Source organism: Eleutherodactylus coqui, chromosome 2 (genome assembly GCF_035609145.1).
Source record: "Eleutherodactylus coqui strain aEleCoq1 chromosome 2, aEleCoq1.hap1, whole genome shotgun sequence".
NCBI classification, from domain to species: Eukaryota; Metazoa; Chordata; class Amphibia; order Anura; family Eleutherodactylidae; genus Eleutherodactylus; species Eleutherodactylus coqui.
In genome coordinates this window covers 274,932,092-274,953,335 of record NC_089838.1, presented here as the reverse complement: position 1 = coordinate 274,953,335, position 21,244 = coordinate 274,932,092, and the positions used below count along the sequence as shown (strand labels likewise).

The 21,244-nt window shown below is 43.4% G+C and overlaps 1 protein-coding gene across 1 annotated transcript in view; it reads left to right on the top strand.

Moving 5' to 3' along the window:
* Positions 1–19,796, top strand: part of LOC136612575 (hexokinase-2) — a 44,719-nt gene extending 24,923 nt beyond the window's left edge. Inside the window, exons 6-18 of the mRNA XM_066593018.1 lie at positions 357–456; positions 539–722; positions 1,942–2,097; positions 3,772–4,005; positions 4,179–4,483; positions 5,235–5,383; positions 5,514–5,633; positions 6,802–6,897; positions 10,302–10,401; positions 13,507–13,690; positions 15,673–15,828; positions 15,912–16,145; positions 17,106–19,796. Of these exons, the coding sequence (XP_066449115.1) occupies positions 357–456; positions 539–722; positions 1,942–2,097; positions 3,772–4,005; positions 4,179–4,483; positions 5,235–5,383; positions 5,514–5,633; positions 6,802–6,897; positions 10,302–10,401; positions 13,507–13,690; positions 15,673–15,828; positions 15,912–16,145; positions 17,106–17,250 (2,163 nt within the window). The 3' untranslated portion in view covers positions 17,251–19,796. The remainder of the gene's footprint in view (positions 1–356; positions 457–538; positions 723–1,941; positions 2,098–3,771; positions 4,006–4,178; positions 4,484–5,234; positions 5,384–5,513; positions 5,634–6,801; positions 6,898–10,301; positions 10,402–13,506; positions 13,691–15,672; positions 15,829–15,911; positions 16,146–17,105) is intronic.
* The last annotated feature ends 1,448 nt before the right edge of the window (positions 19,797–21,244 follow it).

Sequence of the window (21,244 nt, the reverse complement as noted above, 5' to 3'; positions counted from 1 at the left end):
AGCCCATGAGGCTTCTGTAAAGCATATTGCTAAAAGCTGTTGTAAAGCCTATCTTTGCAAAAAAAAAAGGCAAGATGGCCACTGTAATGTACAGACAATTTAAAAAATCTACAATTAGAGAGAAATGTAATGGTTCTATCTGGTTTTAATTAGTTAAAAAAAGAGGTGATGCATTCTCTCTAAGGGGGTTTTACCTGTACTTGAGCGCTTCAACTGCGCTATCTCCATCAGCCCCATAGAGATGAATGGCAGTGTGCATGCTCAGCCGCCACTCAGTTAAAGGGCAAATGTGTCAGTTCTTGTGATCAGCGGGGTTCCCAGCGATCAGACACTTACATTCTCTCTCCTCGTTCTAGGATTTTGATATTGATATAGTTGCAGTAGTAAATGACACGGTGGGCACAATGATGACCTGCGGATATGATGATCACAACTGTGAGATTGGACTGATCGTCGGTAAGCCCATTACTAACAGTATATACTGGGGGTTCAGCTGTACGTATTTGTTGTGTATGACTTCATTGGTGTGTCCTTACAGGTACCGGTACCAATGCCTGCTACATGGAAGACATGAGGCATATAGACCTCGTAGAAGGCGACGAGGGGCGCATGTGTGTCAACATGGAGTGGGGAGCTTTTGGGGATGACGGATCGCTGGACGACATCCGAACCGAGTTTGACCGAGAAATCGACAGGGGATCCTTAAACCCCGGGAAACAAATGTAAGTATCCAAGAGTTTACCAAAGTTTCCATTTAAACTTCTTTTGTGTCACACGACTCTATAGAACGACCCAGCAAACACTCAGCTGAGAGAAGCGTTGGGCTTGTACAGGTTTTCAGCTCCCCTCCACAAAAAGTTTCCATTCATTGACAGCAAGCAGATCTTGAAAATGATAAGGAACTTAAACACAAAGAATATTAACAAGTTGCCACATATACTAGGATGCAGTCAGAAAACTTCTTACAATGGAGTCTTGTGACTGTTGATCGCACGCTTGCCTCGCGCATGGATACCTGGGGCGACCTGTTCAGCAAGATGTCACTCTGCTCCTCCCTTTCCAGTACTTTTTATTCTTCATCGCACAAGTTAATTGTTCTCCTTTACAATACGGCTCTCTTCCAGCCATATGATATACAACTTAGATGTGTAGATATGGGGCGGCTTACGGTCCACGCCCAACATATCTGCTCCATGTACAGATTAGATGTAATCATTGCATTGTTCGTTAGGGTGTATTCACACCGGCGGGTGCCATGCAGGTCTGTGAAAAACTGACCGTTTCACGTGGCATTTCACAGCAGTTTTCCTGCATGTATGATGCATTTTGGAGAAAAAAACGCGCAATTTGTATCAGCATTACATCTGGTTTTATTGTGCGTTCCAATAGTAAAATCCTTAAAACACGCATCACACTCACATGCGAATTGCATGGCAGGCAAGCGTGATTTTTTATTTTTTTCACAATCCCATAGTAAATCGCCCCAAAATTGGAGTGGCCATGTGCTGTCTGATGTGCGTTTTGCCCGAGGCGCAACTCTCTCTCGGAGCGTGCATACGGCCTTACTCGGACTATCGCTCATGTGAATTAAACTCAAATGGGTTATTTTCCTGAGCGAGTTCTGTCCATCTTGGAATCGGGTAGAACTTGGGAAATCGCTCTGAATGTTCAGCACAGAAATGCCATGACGGTAATGATTAGAATGGTATTACATAAGGGCAAAAGCGGCATCCTTCTATCCTATTGAAGAAGAGTTTTAACATTGCAACATCGCCACCTGCTGCTTATATTGGGTACTGACACATATGGACTGATGCACAGTAAATGACTATGTGTCTTATGGAGAGGATATTGTGCCAGCTGCGTTTTCTTTGATACAGTAAGATAAGTTATTGAAATGCAGTTGATCTCGGTTCATGTCTTGGCAACTTTCTCTCTCAGGTTTGAGAAGATGATCAGCGGGATGTATATGGGCGAGCTCGTTCGGCTCATCCTAGTCAAGATGGGGAAGGAGGATCTGTTATTTGAAGGGAGGATCACAGCTGATCTTTTGACCACCGGACATTTCGAAACCCGCTATGTCTCAGAGATTGAAAAGTAAGCTTCTTAAAGTAATGAACGGTGATAAGTTATTTAGTAAGAAATTAAAGTAGTTAAGATTTATCTGTTCAGATCCATCTTCTTCTCCATAGGGGGCAGTATTATAATAATTTGGGCTGGTTTATTCAATATGTTCTTCAAAAGACTGTGGTTTTGGGACAAAGAGTCGGTAGGTGTTATATTACCTGCACTTGTCTTCTCTGACATCTGTCCGATCTGCAAGATTTGGGTCCCATTTTCAGCTGCCCAAGATGACCGACCCAATCTTCAGACTAATCTTTGTAGTGCATTGGTAGTGATAGACCATCGAGCACTAGACCTGCTTTCTGACTGGCCAATCAGGAAGCAGTGCACAGTGTAAAATAGGCCCCTGGGTGAAGACCAGACCCTTAAGTTTGAGAAGTTTGAGGAGATGATCTTCAACCTGCGACCCCAGAGGTGAAGAGGAACTCCTCTCCACCCAGGGTATGGGTTCTTGAATGGCGATGTGGGCGTCACCCGCTGGTCCATATCTGGAGAAATAAGCCTTGTCGCAGGCATGTACCAACATACTCAATGGCTTACAGCCAGAGGCGTAACTTGAAGCTCCTGGGCCCCAATGCAAAACCTGGAATGGGGCCCCCAACTATAATGCTTTATTCATAGTACTGAGCCTTTTGGGCCCCTCAAGGCTGCTGGGCCCGGGTGCAACCGCATCCCCTGCATCCTCTATAGTTACGCCCCTGCTTACAGCAAACAATAAACTGATGGGATGCCATCTTGCTGCAAAACTAACAACTCGGATAGAAGAGTGAGATCTTATAGATTTTTTTTGAACAGTCCATAACAACCACCGTCCTTAGCGGGCATTCGCTCATGGGTTGATTTTCGAGCAAGAAAAAAGTTGCTTTGCATGTCAGGAAGACAATATGCCATACACGCAACTTACAGGTGAATGTACAAGTGTGGAATTAGGATAACGAGCAAAATTAGAGCAAGTGGGCCTCACCGATGGCGCACCACAATCCACTCCAGAACGGAACCTCCACTTCCTCTACGCAACGTAGTCGCTTGGGGACAACCACTTTCCTGGTTCTGAGTTTCAGTGCCTACTGCTCCCCTGATATCAGTTGGCGGAGGGGTCCAGAGACTAAAGGCTCTGGCTCATGCTGCTATCACTACACTCTGCCGGCGTTCTCTAATGATGAGCATCAGCACCTGCGTCTTTTTAATGTATGCCAGTGCGCCCATGCTCCCCACTGCCCATATCTTTGAAATAAAGCAGCATCCTGGCACTCGACAGTGTGGCAATTTGAATCCCAACCACTAGAGGTCAGACATTATCCACAGTTAATCACATTGCAACCAACATTGCTAATGGCAAAGCAGAAAGAACTGTTAGGCATGTTGCTTCATGAACCCAGCTTTCTAACTAACCCCCTTACACATACATTGTTGTATGTAATGTCACTTTACCCCATATATAATATGTATATTATGATGCCTAAGCTACTGAAGCGTAGTATACAGTAGAGTATTTATTAGAGACCTCTTTCTATGATACAATGTATATACAGTAATGTGCAATGTAAAGGGTTAATCCCATGTGTCGTCTGATTAATTGCTTGTCTGTAAGTATCATTAATGTCATATTCTGTAATACTAACTCAGCTGATCCTTCTGCACTTACAGAGATAAAGAAGGGATCAAAACGGCACATCGGATCCTGACCAAGCTGGGACTGGAGCCCTCACATGAGGACTGTGTGGCCACACACCGGATCTGCCAGATAGTCTCCACTCGATCTGCCAGTCTGTGTGCTGCCACACTTGCTGCCGTTCTACGACGTATCCGAGAGAACAAAGGTATCGAGCGGTTAAGGTCAACGGTTGGAGTGGATGGATCTGTCTACAAGAATCACCCACAGTAAGTTGATTCGCTCTTTGCAAGGACTAATTTGTATTAAAGAGTGAGAATAAACCCCCTTGTTATCTGGATAGGTGATGGAAGTGACCAGACCTTTTCCCAGTAGCACTCTGCACTTGGCACCCCAAGATCTCTACCAATTATATAGTGATCTCCGGTTTTCTTTTCCTTAGTTTTGCGCGGCTCCTTCAGAAGACTGTTCGTAGACTTGTGCCTGACTGTGACATCCGATTCATCCGATCAGAGGACGGCAGCGGTAAAGGAGCTGCCATGGTGACAGCTGTAGCCTACCGACTCGCTGACCAACGTCATGAACGGGAGAAGACGCTTGAAGCCCTCAACCTTAGCACCAAGCAACTTCTAGAGATTAAGAGGCTCATGACAGTTGAGATGGATAGAGGTCTGAAGACAACAAGCCATGATGAAGCCACAGTGAAGATGCTGCCAACATATGTTAGATCCACCCCTGATGGCACAGGTGAGAGCAGACCTTCAAGCACAATACCCATCATCTGTAGGATAGGTTCAGTATATGGTTTTTACTAACACTGAGCATATACAAGAAGCTGTGGCGCTCAGTGAAGTACCTGACAAAGCACCGTCCTTGTCTGTGTGGCCATGTCTGGTACTGCAGCTCCGTCCCATTTAAAGGGATCCTTCAGTCAGAAGTTCAGAATTGATATGCAAGTCAGTATTAATGCGGGGTGATGATGTTGCTCCTTAGCTGCTTTTAAGCTCAGCTGTATTGGGATAGATCTGTCTTCTATGACTATACTTTGCCTAATCTGAAGCAGTCTGGGACACACCCCCTTTCATTAATGCATCTTCCTATGTAGCCAGAACCAATGATGATACAGGGTGTGTCCTAGATTACCTCAACTAGGCACTATGGGATACACTATAGTCACAAGTCACAGCTCCGCCCTAAGAGAGCTGAGCAAAAAAGTAGCCCCTGTAGGTTGACTTTCATATCAATTTTGAGCTTCTTAGTGGAAGGTCGCTTTAAGTGAATGGAACTGAGCTGCAATTCCAAACGTAGCCACATTGATAAGAGTGGTGCTGTGTTGGGTATTGCAGTGAAGGGGCCATGATCCACCAATCATTGGCTGATGGTCTATCTGATAGCGACATCATCAATGTATCCTGAAAAACTAGTTTAGTTTTTGAATGGAGTTCTGGTCATCAGACATATACAATACCTGATAAGATATCTGAATGTAATCTTTCAGAGAGAGGCGACTTCCTGGCACTGGATCTCGGGGGCACAAATTTCCGTGTTCTTCTGGTGCGTGTTCGGAATGGTATGAGACGTGGGGTGGAAATGCACAACAAGATCTACACCATTCCTCAAGATATCATGCAAGGAACCGGAGAGGAGGTGAGTTCGGCTAGACGTTAGTCTGCCATATGGCAATAAATGAAAACATGGGTTCCGAATCTGGAGAATCTCATGTACTTTTATGGAGTTCTAAGTAATTCACTGTGTTTTTTTCTGTTCCTCGTTATAGCTGTTTGACCACATAGTTCACTGCATTGCTGATTTCCTGGAATACATGGGCATGAAAGGAGTATCTCTGCCCCTTGGATTCACCTTTTCTTTCCCGTGCCACCAGAACAGCCTGGATGTGGTAACTAGAGGCAATAGCAGACAATTCTGTGGCAGTTCTACTAGGGGTGGACAAAAATATGGAAACACCATATAAAATGCACGGGATTTTAACCATTAGCACTGAGCTGTCCTTTTGAACCTGCTTGGCTAAAAGATTTCCTGCCAAATTTGTGTTTATTTTACCTCTTGCCCTGCTCGGGGTGGTTTTGGGAGCCAGCTGGTAATAACAGCTGAGTGGGTCAAACCACTGACCAATGGAACCTTACTGCTTGGGCAGATGTTCACTTCTGTGTCATATTACCTCCACTTAAATTACAAGGGATTATAAATCATAATTCAATAAGACATGTGGAGACCGATTTTTTTAAGGCATGCATTTCGTATGGTGTTTCCATATTTTTGTCCACGCCCTGTAAATTTTCCAGACTGAGTTTGTGGTTTGTGAATAATATCATAGTGGTTTTATAATGGCCTGCAGCATTATCAGTGTTACAAGCCATACATAATTTAGCTCCAATATGTGAAAGGGGCTTTCTACGACTGAACTAGTGATTGATAGGACCGGTGTTTCAATGCACAGATTTGATGTGTGCCGGAAACACTCTGCTCCATATATACTGCACTGGCCTGGGATGATGATGATGATGCAGGCACTGTACCCAGTTACTTCAATGTGAACGGTGCCTGCAATACCATACCTGGCCATTAGAGTATGTATGGAGCTGCCAACTCATCAGCGTTTCATATACAGCCAGCAGTTCTATAAAGCCCTTTTATATGATCAATTCCATTCTGCTACATCATATATATTTATGTTTGACGTCCCCTTTGTGCTCACATCCTTTATGACCTATTTCCTGGTAAATTTATCCTACTTATTGCAAAATGAATATGATTATTGGAGCTTTCCCCACTAAGCCTAAATTCTCTAATTTTTAGTAGCGACATATAGTGATCACTGAAGGTTAATGCGCTTCTAAGCAATCAACATTTTCCTTAACAGCAGAGTTTAGCTGAACCCAGAAAGTGAGAGGGACTATAGGCGCATGGCATATAGGCCATAGATACTATGGAGGAGCTTCCTGAATGGTCACCTTGATAATGCCTCGGTTACCCTGCGACGCGCTAGCACCCTTTAGTGACTAATACATGGGCCATATAACAATGGGCTGTATATTTTCCCATAGGGTATTCTCCTGAAATGGACCAAAGGTTTCAATGCATCAGGCTGTGAAGGAGAAGATGTTGTAAACCTCTTGAAAGAAGCCATCCACCGGCGTGAGGTGGGTATCTGCACCATGCACAGAGGAGATGCATTGCATGCTTATGTGTTAGTAACATACATAGTAACATAGGCTGACAAAAGAGAAATGTCTATACAGTTCAGCCTGATTCCACCCCCCCTTGTTGATCCAGAGGAAGGCAAAAAAAAACAATGAGACAGAAGCCAATTTACCCCATCTGGTGCAAACCTAAACCTTCCCACCCCATAACAGCAGTCAGAATACTCCATTTGTGGGGCTGGAGTGCTGTATGTACCACGGAAGACTAGAGCCTATGGTATGAGTGTTGTAGATGGTACTACGGGTCATATCTTCTATTTGAGGTAAATAAGGATACATTTAGACATAATGGTTATCGTTCAAGTAACGGTGAACAATAATTGTTCGGTCTAAACGCGAGCCAACGACTGAACGGTATAATTGTTCCCTTTTCATTGGTCGTTCAAACACGCTTATGTGCAGAAGCCCTTAGTCTGAGGAGCTGGGCATCCAGCCAAGGCTGACTGTGTGAGCTGTACCCCCACAGCATACAAGCATCTGTACCCTGCTGCCAGCTCTAGGAGAGCAGCAGGGGGATTTTGACTGCCTTTTTGCTGTTCCCTACTACCTATACTGCTTCCACTTGCAAGGAAACAGTTTGGTTAAAACTAGAGATGAGCGAACGTACTCGGATAAGCACTACTCGTCCGAGTAATGTGCTTTATCCAAGTACCTCTCCGCTCGTCCTGAAAGATTCGGGGAGCGCCGCGGAGCGGGGAGCTGCAGGGGAGAGCGGGGAGGAACGGAGGAAAGATCTCTCTCTCCCTCTCTCCCGCCCGCTCTCCCCTGCTCCCCGACGCAACTCACCTGTCAGCAGCGGCGCTCCCCGAATCTTTCAGGACGAGCACAGCGATACTCGGATAAAGCACATTACTCAAGCGAGTAGTGCTTTTCCGAGTACGCTCGCTCATCTCTAGTTAAAACGTATAATAGAAATACTACTAACACCTATCAATATATAAAGCCAATCCGTATGTGATAAGTAGGTGTCCGACTCCTGGGACGGTCACCCATCAGCAGAATGAAGGGACTCCACCTCTTCTTGCACCAGATAGAACTGTACATCTGTAAATGTAGCCGTGCTTTGCACTGCAACCTGTGACTTACCAGAGCTCAGACCCATTTACACACAGCCCCACTGATCACGGATTTGTGGATTTGCCTAATATGGGCCATCGGTGGAAATCTCTGGAAAATCCCTTTAACACCTTCCCGCTCCAGGGCGTAAGTTTACGTCCTGGCAGCAGGGTACTTCCCGCAACAGGGCATAAACTTACATCCTGGGGATAGCACGAGATCACTTATGATCCCGCGCTATCCCGCAGCAGGAGCTGGCTGTCAGTCATAGTTGGCCCTCCGCTGCAACAGCGGGGGGGCATCGGAGATGTGCCCCACCGCTGTTAACCCCTTCTTTGCCGCGATCTATGTAGATCGCGGCATGGGAAGGGTTCACAGAGGGAGCGCGCTCCCTCTGTGAAGTTGCTGGGCTCTCGCGATATAATCCCAGAGAGCCCGGCCTGTTGCCATGGCAACAGGACGCCAGACATTGGCATCCTGTAGTGCCATAGCCTATGATCGCTGTATAAGCGATAAAGCATGGCAGGGCAGTAGCCTTGCCATGCCTTATCACAGCGATCATCAGCACTCTACTGCAAGTCCCTCAAAGGGACTCAAATTGTGTAAAAAAAAAAAAAAGATTAATAAAAAAGAAAAATGTAAAAAAAAAGTTAAAAGACCCCTTTTTTATGCTTTTCGTCCTATTAGCATAAAAAAGAAAGTTAAAACCCCACATATTTGGTATTGTCGCATCCGTAACGACGTGTACAATAAGTTACATATGCTTTTTTTGACTGTGCATTGAAAAAGGCGTTAAAAAAACGCTAAAAAATCGAGTCCAAAACTAAAACCGCAATAAAAGTGATCAAAAAAGCCGTATGTACTCCAAAATGGTACCAATTAAAACTACAGCTCATCTTGCAAAAAACAAGCCCTCATAGAGCTCCGTACATAGAAAAATAAAAAAGTTACAGGACTTTGAATGCAGCGATTTAGAAATTTTTTTTTCCAAAAAAGGGTTTTTATTGCAGAAAAGTGGGAAAACCTAAAAAGTAAGAATTTTGATATCTTTGTAACCGTACCAACCCGTAGAAAAAAATGGATTGTGTCATTTATTCTGCATGATTAACGCTGTAAAAAAAAAAAATCCATGGCAGAATTGATGCGTTTTCGCTCCCTGCTATCATAGAAAAAATAATAAAAGTTTTACAATATAGTCTCTGTACCCAAAAGTGGCATCGATAAAAACTACAGTTCGCCACGCAAAAAACAAGCCCTCATACGGCCGCATCGACCGAAAAATAAAAAAGTTATGACGTTTAAAAAATGGAGAAGAAAATCCGACAAGAATCGTTGCGTCCTTAAGCCCAAAATAGGCCATGTCATTAAGGGGTTAAAGCCAAAACTCAGTTCTAGCTAGATGTTTATACTGCTATATTATGAAATTGTTATCCTCATACAGATCTTCAATCCACTGCATAGCCATAAAGTTTTAGGCATTGTCCATGTTAAGGCCCATTTACACGTAACGATTGTCGCTCAAATATAGTTCAAACGACCAAAAATGAGCGATAGTTGTTGCATGTAAACACGGGCATTGTGCACTTTTCACTTGAACAATGCTTTTAAGGGGAATTAAAATCCATCGTTCAGCTAGGAAGAGCTAAAGTATCTCTCAACAGACCGCACACTGTTATCTTCACGGGAGTCTGCAGATTACATTGTAATCTGCCTTCAGCTGCGAGCAGAACAATGCAGCTGTGTGCCTAGCTGGGCATGTGATTCACCACAATCTGTGCTCTGCAAACAGCTCCTGGAGACCCTTTTACATGCGAAGGAAGTTTATAAAGTGTCAATGGCCACTAACACTTTATGCAAATAGATCGTAAGTCTTTCAATCTTTTAGTCGTTTGAAAGATTATCTTTACGTGTAAATGGGCCTTCAGGAAGCCCACTTTAATATATTCTATTCGGAAATATTGAGTTAATAGTGGGTGGACCTCTGTTTTAGGATGCTCGTCTCTTGGGCACAGCGGAGAGCAATTACATAGAGCGTTTTTCTCGCTTTTGTCTTGTATTATACAGACAACTGTTGAGCTCCCATTGATTATGGCTCCTCTGCTTTCACGCACGGACTCTATTCACTTGCTCGGTTTCAGCAGAGGGCATGTTGCAATCGCCTTATCGCTAGGAGACCTTTCTAACAAGTAGTGTTTGTCAAAAGTGGACAACCCTTTTAAGATGTGAGATTCTGGTCTCGACATTTTGCTTAGGTTCTAGTATTCACTGATCTGTCTTGCTGTCTCCAGGAGTTTGACTTGGACGTCGTAGCTGTTGTGAATGATACCGTGGGGACTATGATGACGTGTGGCTATGAAGACCCCCACTGTGAAATGGGACTGATTGTCGGTAAGATGGAGCATAAGGAGAGACGTAACCCTAAAGTTGTCATTATGGAGACCCTCAGCTGTCTGCTCTTGTAGAGGGTAATGGAGGCGCTGTGCTGATATGTAATCCTCTTATCCCAGGCCGTTCACCTAGTTACTGCTCAAGGGAATTCCACACTCTTATGAATATGTCACTCTTATATTCAACATGACAGAGAAAATCTCTCAAGAAGCCAAGGAAGACTTAACTCACTTGTATCTTATTAAAAGATCCCAAAATATGTTTATACCTATATCGGAAATCAAATAGGTGTTCAATCTATGGAACGACTGATAGAAGAGCCGGTAGAAAGAATACATCGCATTGCATCTGTTGTATCGCACAAAACAATGCGATACAACAGATGCAATGCGGGAAGAAAATGCAGCGGAGTTGGACAGCGCTTCTAAGGTGATGTATTTTTTTAAATATTTTCCTGCAGCTAGGGCTTATTTTCGGGGTAGGGCTTATATTTCAAGGCCCCCCCCCCCAAAAAAAATCCACGCAAGTGGTGCTACAAAGTCGCCCGGCTTTGGTAGCACCACTTGCGACTTTATAGCGCCATGGAAAAACGCAGTGATATAGCACGGACCACCGATGCATTATCGCTGTGTCATTTTCTCGCAATGATGTCATGTTGCCCGTGTGAAGAAGGCTTTAAATAGAAAAATGTAGCTGTATGAATCTGAAAACCAAATACTGTTCAAAACAATATGGGCCTAAAAGATGCTCCAGAAAAAAATATCCCAGGAAAACTGAGTCCAGCGCATTTCGCTCATTTGTCAGTGGGTTCATCAGTGGAATGCAGAAGGGGCAATATACCCCTAAGAGCAAGGCTAAGAAGGTCAACAGTTATGCACAGACGACACTTCAGATATGTCCTGTCCTCTTCCTTCTAGGAAAATACACATACAGAATGGTTAAGCTTAGTATCATATATAATGTAGAGGAGTACACCTCAAATACAATAACCCTTTTGGGTGACCTATAAAAGGGAAACTAAGATAGAGTCATAAGGCTAAGCTCAGACAGATAGATGTACCAATACTACATGAAAATGATAGATGAATGAGGGCAGTTGTGTCCCATTCTTACCCTCTCTTCTTATTATCCAGAGGTTTGAGATTGGGGGTTGCCCTTTCCGGTGCGAGTGACCTGTTTAGGTGGATATTCACTAGGGGCCTTTTAGGCCTGTGATCTTTAACTGGTTTAGTAAAGGTTACATTTTATCTATACTACTAGGGTTATTTGTAAATTTCTCAAAAAGATCATCCTAAACAAAAAAAACCACCAAATTTATAATCCAATGAATCAGCCAAAAAAGTTCAGCTAGGCGACCAGAGTCCGCTATTGGATATGATTTAATATCACTTAAAGCAGACAAGTATCAAGTCTGATGATTTCATGGTATGCAATTGACACTGATAGATTAAAAACGTCTATATATCACTGAATTCATCACACTCTTCCTTCAGTGTACTCCCTGGAGCCAACGGAGGTAATCATAAGCTGAATTCATGATCCTGTTAAAGAGTGGTCATGAGTGGAGTTGATGAGGTGGGAGAGATGAGTCCCCTTCTACGATGATGTGATAATAATGAATTATACGATCACCTCTATTGGCATATCAGGTGCAACAAGGCACGTGATTGATGAGTTGAGCTTGGTCTGCACTCATATATTGACCTTTCTATCTAGCGATTAGAGATGAGCGAACGTACTCGTAATGAGTACTTACGCACCCAAGTACTGCCATTTTCGAGTACTTCAGTACTCGCGCGTAAAGATTCGGGGGGCGCCGGGGGGCGGGGAGAGGCGCGGCGGTGCAGGGGGTAGCAGCGGGGAACAGGGGGGAGCCCTCTCTCTCCCTCTCCCCCCCCACTCCCCGCTGCAACCCCTCGCGCCGCCACGGCGCCCCCCGAATTTTTTCGCCCGAGTACGGAAGTACTCGAAAATCGCGGTACTCGGGCGAAAAAGGGGCGGGGCCGAGCACGTTCGCTCATCTCTACTAGCGATCAATATCAATTGCATACCTTGAAATCATTATTTAATATAATTGAAACTTGTCCAGTTTCAATTATATTAAATCCTGTTTAATATTGGACTCTAATAGCCTAACAAAACATTTTTTGGTTGATTAATTAGATTGTTCATTTGGATTTTGGTTTTGTGTTTACATTTATTTTGAGCCCCATGGGCTGTGACTAATTATGAATTGATGACACTGGCTTCTTATGCTTTGACGCAGTTGTAAATTTGCCTATTCACCCGTTCTTTTTAAATAGACACTTTTTGAGGCTCTCGGCCTTTTTTCTTGATTGGCCAGGATTATATACAGATGAAATGTGTCGGTTTAATTTGATCAGATATTCTTATACAGTTTACGTTTCTTAATGCATTACATTATCTGGGCGAATTCAGTCTTTTTTGTCGTCTAGTCCTTATTAATTTGGTCCTATTAGATGTGTATGTGTGTATATTATAATATAACAAGCCTTTAATATTTTTGTTTTTTTCCCTTACTTTGGGGTGTATATACTGGGATAGGTTCGAGGTTGTGGTTGCCCTTTTCAGGGCGAGTGCTCCATCTGATATGGGTCACATTAAGTTGTAGGGTATGTTAGTTTTTCTACATTTATAATTTAATTTGTTTATTTGACTTATGGTATGTTGATAAAAGTCAAGTTTAATTTATTTAAAGAGGTTGTACCCCCCCACAGTGAAGAAGAAATTGAATAGAGCAGCGGTCACACATGCGTGATGCGGCTCCAGGAATTTTCAATGGGACTGCCAAATATAGACAAGCGCTTGCATGCTCGGCTACCGCTCTATTCAGTCTGATGTCACTGCAGGGGGTTGCAGTGAACCATCAGTGATGAGAAGTTGGTGACATAGGACCCCTGTTTTGGGGATTGTGGGGGTCTCAGCGGTGAGACCCCCACCAATAAGTCTTTTATCACCTATCCGATGCTACAGCAAACTCTTGCATTGCAGACTTCATTTTCACTGACCTTTTTTAGGTTGTATATAGCTGCGATCCATAAGATTACTTCAGGTCATCACACTATTTTCGTTTATAAACCTCAGGTACCGGCAGCAATGCTTGTTACATGGAGGAAATGAGAAACGTGGAGCTCGTAGAGGGGGAAGAAGGCAGAATGTGCATCAACATGGAGTGGGGGGCGTTTGGTGATAATGACTGTCTGGAAGATTTCCGAACGGAGTTTGACAGAGCAGTGGATGAACTGTCGCTGAATGCTGGCAAGCAGAGGTACGTTACCTTGTACAACAAATACCCCAAATCCTACAATAACACGTCTGTTCGCAAGCATAACGAGCTGTCATAGTCTCGCTCCAAGCTTGTAGGATCTGAAATCTGCTATTTCAGCTGTGGGGTTGTCTTGGCACAGCATTACATCATTTGTGCATACAGCTGGTTATACTGTGCATGAAGACAGGTGCAAAGATTAAAGGACCCACCTTTACCTGGGAGATGTTGGCGTTAGTACTGCCCCTTGTATGTTCTCTCATAAAATCAGGAATATTGCCACTTCTATTAATGCAGCATTTTCTAGTCTAATATCTGGAACTATAATAATATCGTTTATACTGTAGGAGTGTCTAGTTAGACAGCAAAAGTGGGTGCCAACGGGTTGTTATAGCAGTCTGGGGAATAACGAAAGACCCCTAGTCTGCCATCTTTGTATTTGTGTCTAATAGGATTTGTGTCAAATCACCCACTCGGAGTGAAAAAAAACACAATGCATACACACATTATAATATTATATATATATATAATATTATAATGTGTGTATGCATTGTGTTTTTTTTCACTCCGAGTGGGTGATTTGACACAAATCCTATTAGACACAAATACAAAGATGGCAGACTAGGGGTCTTTCGTTATTCCCCAGACTGCTATAACAACCCGTTGGCACCCCCTTTTGCTGTCTAACTAGATGCCCTAATCGGAATCACTTGCTGCAAAGTGTCATCTGTGTAACAGATTTTGGTGCGGATGCACACCAAACTCCCCACACCATTTAACATGGTTTTTGCCCCTGATCTGTACAAGATTTCAGCTTTTCATTTGAAAGGATGAGTTGTGCTGTGGATCTGCATTTACCCTCTCCAACCCACTGTCTGATGTCTGAAGACATTATGATTTAAGGCTGTACAGCTCTGATGTTGGAAGACGTCCGTTGAGGTTCTCTTACTGTATATTGCCAGCCTCTCTGCTGTCAGAGCCTATCCAACGTGTCACCTCATGCAGTACTGGCTTTAGCCAGCATATAGCGCCATTGTATAACAGCAAAAAGAGTAAGCCCCCTAGGAAAACCAGAATACAAATTGGATTGGAAAGGGTTAAAATCTGAACCGATGGCGATTTTGGTGTGCATTTTCATCTGTGGAAAATCTGCACCATTTTTGCTACCTGTGTGAACATACCCCAAGTCAGATTTTTCTAGTAGGATATTGGAAAATGAGTTTTTTTTTTCCAAACGAGATGCCCCTTCTATGCTGCTCTTGTGCCTGTAGAACTAATATGGATGGAGGCAGAGTAGTCTTTTCTGCTTGTTAGTCCTATAGCGTAATCCCTTTATTAGTCGATGGAAGAAATTCACAGGTGATTTATGCTTTTTACCATCCTGTCACATGCACAGGAGCACTTAAATCAGTCCTGTAGTGCAAGGACCCTACATACAACCTTTTGGACTTCTGCCAACTACACTACCTTGAGTGTCGCTCCATTTATACTTTAAAGGGGTTGACCAGGAATGCCACAGAATAGTTGCCATCCATGCAAACCCTAGAAACCCATCTTAGCACAGGAAAATGCATGTGTGGACTAGAGGGAGCAGGTGGGACCACAAATTGAACCGTGTAGCTTTAGGCTCTGCATCCTGCTTCCTTCTTCCATGCAGTCCCTCATCCTAAGACTGTTTTCTAGTTGCTGCACTGATGCAAGCCATTTTGTGGGATTCCAGGTCAACCCCTTTTAAAGTGTACCTTTTAAGATGTTCTGGTGTTTGCAGCTTTCCATGCAGAAGAGGCTTCTGAAGTTGTACAGTTGCCTCACATCTAAATTTCTGGTAAGAAATGCAGCCAGGAGCAACACAGGAGGTTCACTTTAGTTTTTTTTTTTGGTGGAGGATGACGGGCTGCTGTAAACATAATGAGCTCCTTCCTAGACAAACGGCAGCGTATAATTCCTTACCTTCATAATAACTTAAAATCTCTTTCCGCATACAGGTTTGAGAAGATGATTAGCGGCATGTACCTGGGGGAGATTGTAAGGAACATCTTGATAGACTTTACTAAACGGGGGCTCCTGTTCCGTGGAAAGATATCGGAGAGGCTGAAGACAAGGGGCATTTTTGAAACAAAGTTCCTGTCCCAGATCGAGAGGTTAGTAAACTTCTTGACTCATGTGAAACATATCTCATGAGTCAAAGTCCTTACTCAATACAATTCTCATCCTATTTCTGCAGTGATCGCCTAGCATTGCTCCAGGTTCGCTCCATCCTTCAACATCTCGGCTTGGACAGTACATGTGATGACAGTATTATTGTAAAGGAAGTGTGTACGGTGGTGGCAAGAAGAGCTGCTCAACTGTGTGGCGCTGGAGTGGCTGCAGTGGTCGACAAGATCAGAGAAAACCGAGGGTTGGATTTCCTAAAGGTCACCGTGGGTGTGGATGGGACCCTTTATAAACTTCACCCACAGTAAGTTATGGTGGGACTCTGGGCATAGACTTTATTTGCAAAACTATAAACCAGTTATTCTGGTGCATATTTGGGCTTACGATGCTTAGATAACAATTAAATTTTTACCCAATTCTGTGACTGTTGGTATTTACACACAATGATTAGATGGAAAATATTGGTGCACATGATTGCCTATTACCATACGGACCATCAGTGTGAAAAATTGTCTGTAAGAATAGCCTTATTGACAATCATGGGTCTGTGTGCTGTTGAATACAGGAACTGCACACTGCTGAAAATATGGCCCTCTGCATAAGCGTTGAGCATTCACATTCAGGTCAAGACATGCTGTTTCCGGGTTCTGTCGTAGGAACAGAAAACTGGAATGCCATCTGGGGACGCATACATCACATGATGGGCATGAATGAAATCTAATGGACTCCACTGACTATAACAAGGTCCATTGGGTTTCCATAACGTCTGGCACTTTAACAGTCAAAATAGTGCGGCATTCTGAGTTACTGATGATTAACTACTTACATACCTACCACACACTGAGGGAGTTAGGGTCTATGGCTGCATAGTATTATATTTGCATATAGAAAAGGCATAAAACGGTACCAGTCCCACCGATACATGTAGTGCACCATTGAAGCTTACAGTCTATTAATGATGCCACGTGCGAGTCAGACAGGCGGGCTATCCTGCACCTCACAAGTGAACCACACTTGCACTGTCACTCTGGGTTCCCCCAGCATTTAAAACCTTCAAAAATAGTGCTAAATACCAACAAATACGAGGTATTCATATTTTGTCCAAAATATGTAAGCTTGCAACCCACGTCAAGGGTCCTCCTTATCTTGCAAGTCCCTCTGTAGCCTCTGACACGGATGTGAACAAAGCCTAACACTAATAAATATGGTTTTAAATACCTTAAATATTGAAAACTTTTCTTTTTTTATTATAATTTACTTACAGTTTCTCTAACATCATGTACGAGACCGTGAAAGAGCTTTCTCCAAAGTGTCAGGTGACATTTCTCCAGTCTGAAGATGGCAGTGGAAAGGGAGCCGCCCTCATCACCGCCGTAGCGTGCAGAATCCGGGAAGCAGGACAGCGTTAAGGGAAAGAAGCCAAAGGATTTTTATAAGCACATTCCTGCATAGAGACTCTACCGGCTCCTTACATCCTCATCATGTATTCTCTAGAATTCTTGGGTCTGGTGGCTTAATGGAATTCCTCTTACACACGTCTGGGTAACCAGGAATTGATATGTTTGCCCATACCAGGGAAATGTAAATAGGTTAATTAATTTTATTTTTATAGAATAAATATATGGAAAAAGACTGAGCACAAAGATTATACACATGGAGCTAAGCCTGACCCGTCTCACCGTCATCCAAGACTGTTCCTTCAAGTCCTGAATATCTAGCCAAGTCTCTTCTCACAAGTTCCCACACTCTTTAGGCTTAGTTCACGGCTCATTTTTGATCCGGTTAGGAGTATTCCCAATAAATGCCGCTGTATACTTGCACAGTGGCATATGACAGTCATTGACTTATTGTAAGAAAATGTATACCGCACGGTATAGGTTGTTTTTACTGTGTCCTTTCTGAGGAGTCTTGAAAACCCATTTGTTAGCCATTAAAAAGGTATCAGAACTGCAAGACTATTATTTTGTTTCTCTCATTGAGATTATTAAAGTTACCTGCTGGGTTCGGGACAAAATTCTGTCCGTGGACTAAAGGAGTGGGAGAGTATAACATCTGCCGTTGTTCCCTGCTGATGTCCCTACGATCTGCTCTTTTGGGATGCTGTTCTTGGCTTTCCAAGATTGTTGCTACAATTTTCTAGCTACCTAACGCACACTGGGCACTGCTCTCTGATTGGCCAGCACCAGTCAAATGAGCAGTGCTTGCCAATCGGAAAGTAGGTGTAATTTATTGGTAGTCTAACACTACCAATGCACTGTGGGGATTGCGTCGTCTGTAGATTTGGTTGATCACCTTGGACAGCTGAAAATGGTACCCAAACTGGCGGATCAGAGGGCACCAGCACAAAAGACCAACAGTAGGTGAAGATTTAACTCTCCCATCCGTTCCCAGGCCAAAATTTTGTCCCAAAAGCAGAAGGTTGTTTAAGATCTTCATCTGTATAGCAAAGTGTATGCTTGAAGATGTTTTTCTCCGCTTCCAATCCATCAGTTCCAGGCTGTCCAAGATGGCAACAGCAATTTTTGCTGATTGGCCAGTGCTGATCACATGAGCAACTCTGGACAATCAAAGATTTAGTGCATCGGTAATGGAAGTGGGGATTAAGATTGCATCGGCCTTATTGGATGGCTAAAAATGGGACCTAGAAACTGTGGATCAAAGAGACGGAAGAGAATAATGACTGCAGCTAATATACCATTAGAGATGAGCGAACGTACTCGGATAAGCACTACTCGTCCGAGTAATGTGCCTTATCCGAGTACCTCCCCGCTCGTCCTGAAAGATTCGGGGCGCTCCGCTGCTGACAGGTGAGTCGGAGCGGGGCAGAGCGGGCGGGAGAGAAGGAGAGAAAGATCTCCCCTCTGTTCCTCCCCGCTCTCCCCTGCAGCTCCCCGTTCCGCAGCGCGTCCCGAATCTTTCAGCACGAGTACAGCGGTACTCGGATAAGGCACATTACTCGGACGAGTAGTGCCTATCCGAGTACGTTCGCTCATCTCTATATACCATCCTTTTGTACATGACAAGAAGGCTCACTGTGAAATTGTGTAGGTAATTGGAGATGGAATATGACACTTTGCCTTTCTATAACTTAAATATTGGTTAAATGACCATTTGAGCAGAATATTAGGCCACACCACGTGGGAGTAAAATGCCTTAATCCCACTTCTTATGTAGAATTTTCCCCTATAAAGCAGATTAAAACCGGTTTGTACTTTCAGAATAGTCTTCTACTGTGTTATTAAATGTGTAAGTGGATGTATACGAGTAGTCATTATATCCTGCAAGACTTGAAAACTTCATCCAAACTTGAGGACTGTATGTGGCTATAGGAATAAAGCTTCTGGGATTTGTCCTTTTTAGGTTAGCGCATTTAAGCAATAAACGATCTCCGTAGGGTGAGCGGTCTCCTGACGGACCCAGAATACAAGTAGATTATTATATTATTATCGTAATATTAATTTATGTTAAGCCTACATAGGATGCTAGAGGTACGTTACTGGTGTGGAATGCCTTGTTACCCTTCGAATGCTGCTCTTGATAATTTGCCTTTCCCGGAGAGTAACCATATAGAAACCGCCAGACTGATGTTACATATAGGGAGTGTCATGTGCTTACTGGACACTCGTACTTCTACAGGCAGGCTGCATATCTATGCAACATCTGTTATGCACGTAGTTTAATTTTGCTACATACAGACTTAACTATATTTTGTAGTCCTTGTACAAATCTGCATGTATGACTGATCCTTCTCTAATGTTCTCATAGGTTCACGTGTAACATGCTTGGGTTGTGTCTTCTCCACATGTTTGGCTCTGTTAATGCACTGTATCATTATCGCTCTGTGTCGGCTTTATGTACATGGGTTTTAGCTGTATTTTATTTATATTTACTATTTTATTGGCTTTCTGTACCGGTACCTTGATAAAGTTGCTGAATGCTTTATAGAAAGATGAAATCTGACTGCATGTCCGTCTTTATTTCATATCTGGCTTAATCTCTGTATCTGGAGTGCCATATGATGGTGCTGTTGATATTCCTGTCCCACATACGGTAATTTGTGTAGGCAATTTTAATGTCCTTCCATGAATGCAGTTTATATATATATATATATATATATATATATATATATATATATATATATATATATGGCGAAAGCCCTCACCGACTGACTGGCCACGAATTCTCTAACTTCTCGGTGTAAAGGGGTCGCAACTCGATTATTCAATGCTAATTGCAAAAGGAAGTGGACCCCTATGTAATATACCTAATCTAATTCTCTAACTTCCCGGTGTTGTTCAAACTTGAAATTCAGCACAACCACTCTTTAGGACCTAAATACGAAAAGTAAAAGGGGCCACAACTGGATTATTCAATGCTAATTGCAAAAATAAGTGCACCCCTATGTAATGTAACTTCCCGGTGTCCTACAAACTTGAAATTTGCATGACCATTCTTTACATCCTAATAGGAAAAGTAAAAGAGTTGCAACTTTTAATATTCAATTCTAACGTGAAAAACTGTGAAAATCCACGATACTCAAAGGGGTTGTCCCGCGCCGAAACGGTTTTTTTTTTTTTTTTAACCCCCCCCCCCCCCCCCCCGTTCGGCGCGAGACAACCCCGATGCAGGGGTTAAAAAAACAAACCGCTCAGCGCTTACCTGAATCCCGGCGGTCCGGCGTCTTCATACTTACCTGCTGAAGATGGCCGCCGGGGTCTGCTCCCTCCGTGGACCGCAGCTCTTCTGTGCGGTCCATTGCCGATTCCAGCCTCCTGATTGGCTGGAATCGGCACGTGACGGGGCGGAGCTACACGGAGCCGACATTCTGCACGAGCGGCTCCATTGAAGAGAGCAGAAGACCCGGACTGCGCAAGCGCGGCTAATTTGGCCATCGGAGGGCGAAAATTAGTCGGCTCCATGGGAACGAGGACGCTAGCAACGGAGCAGGTAAGTAAAAAACTTCTTATAACTTCTGTATGGCTCATAATTAATGCACAATGTACATTACAAAGTGCATTAATATGGCCATACAGAAGTGTATAGACCCACTTGCTGCCGCGGGACAACCCCTTTAATATAGTTATTTTCTCAGAAACCATAAAGTCTAGGGAAATGATTTGTATACTGAGGAGAATCTAACGCTCCTCTATGTGTATATACTGAGGAAAATCTACATCACCTCTATGTGTATATACTGAGGAGAATCTAATGCTCCTCTATGTGTATATACTGAGGAGAATCTACTTCACCGGTATGTGTATATATGGAGGACAATCTACCTCAACTTTATGTGTATATACTGAGGAGAATCTATCTGACCTCTGTGTATATACTGAGGAGAATCTATCTGACCTCTGTGTATATACTGAAAGGCTATAAAGGAAGCAATGGACTGCAGGAATG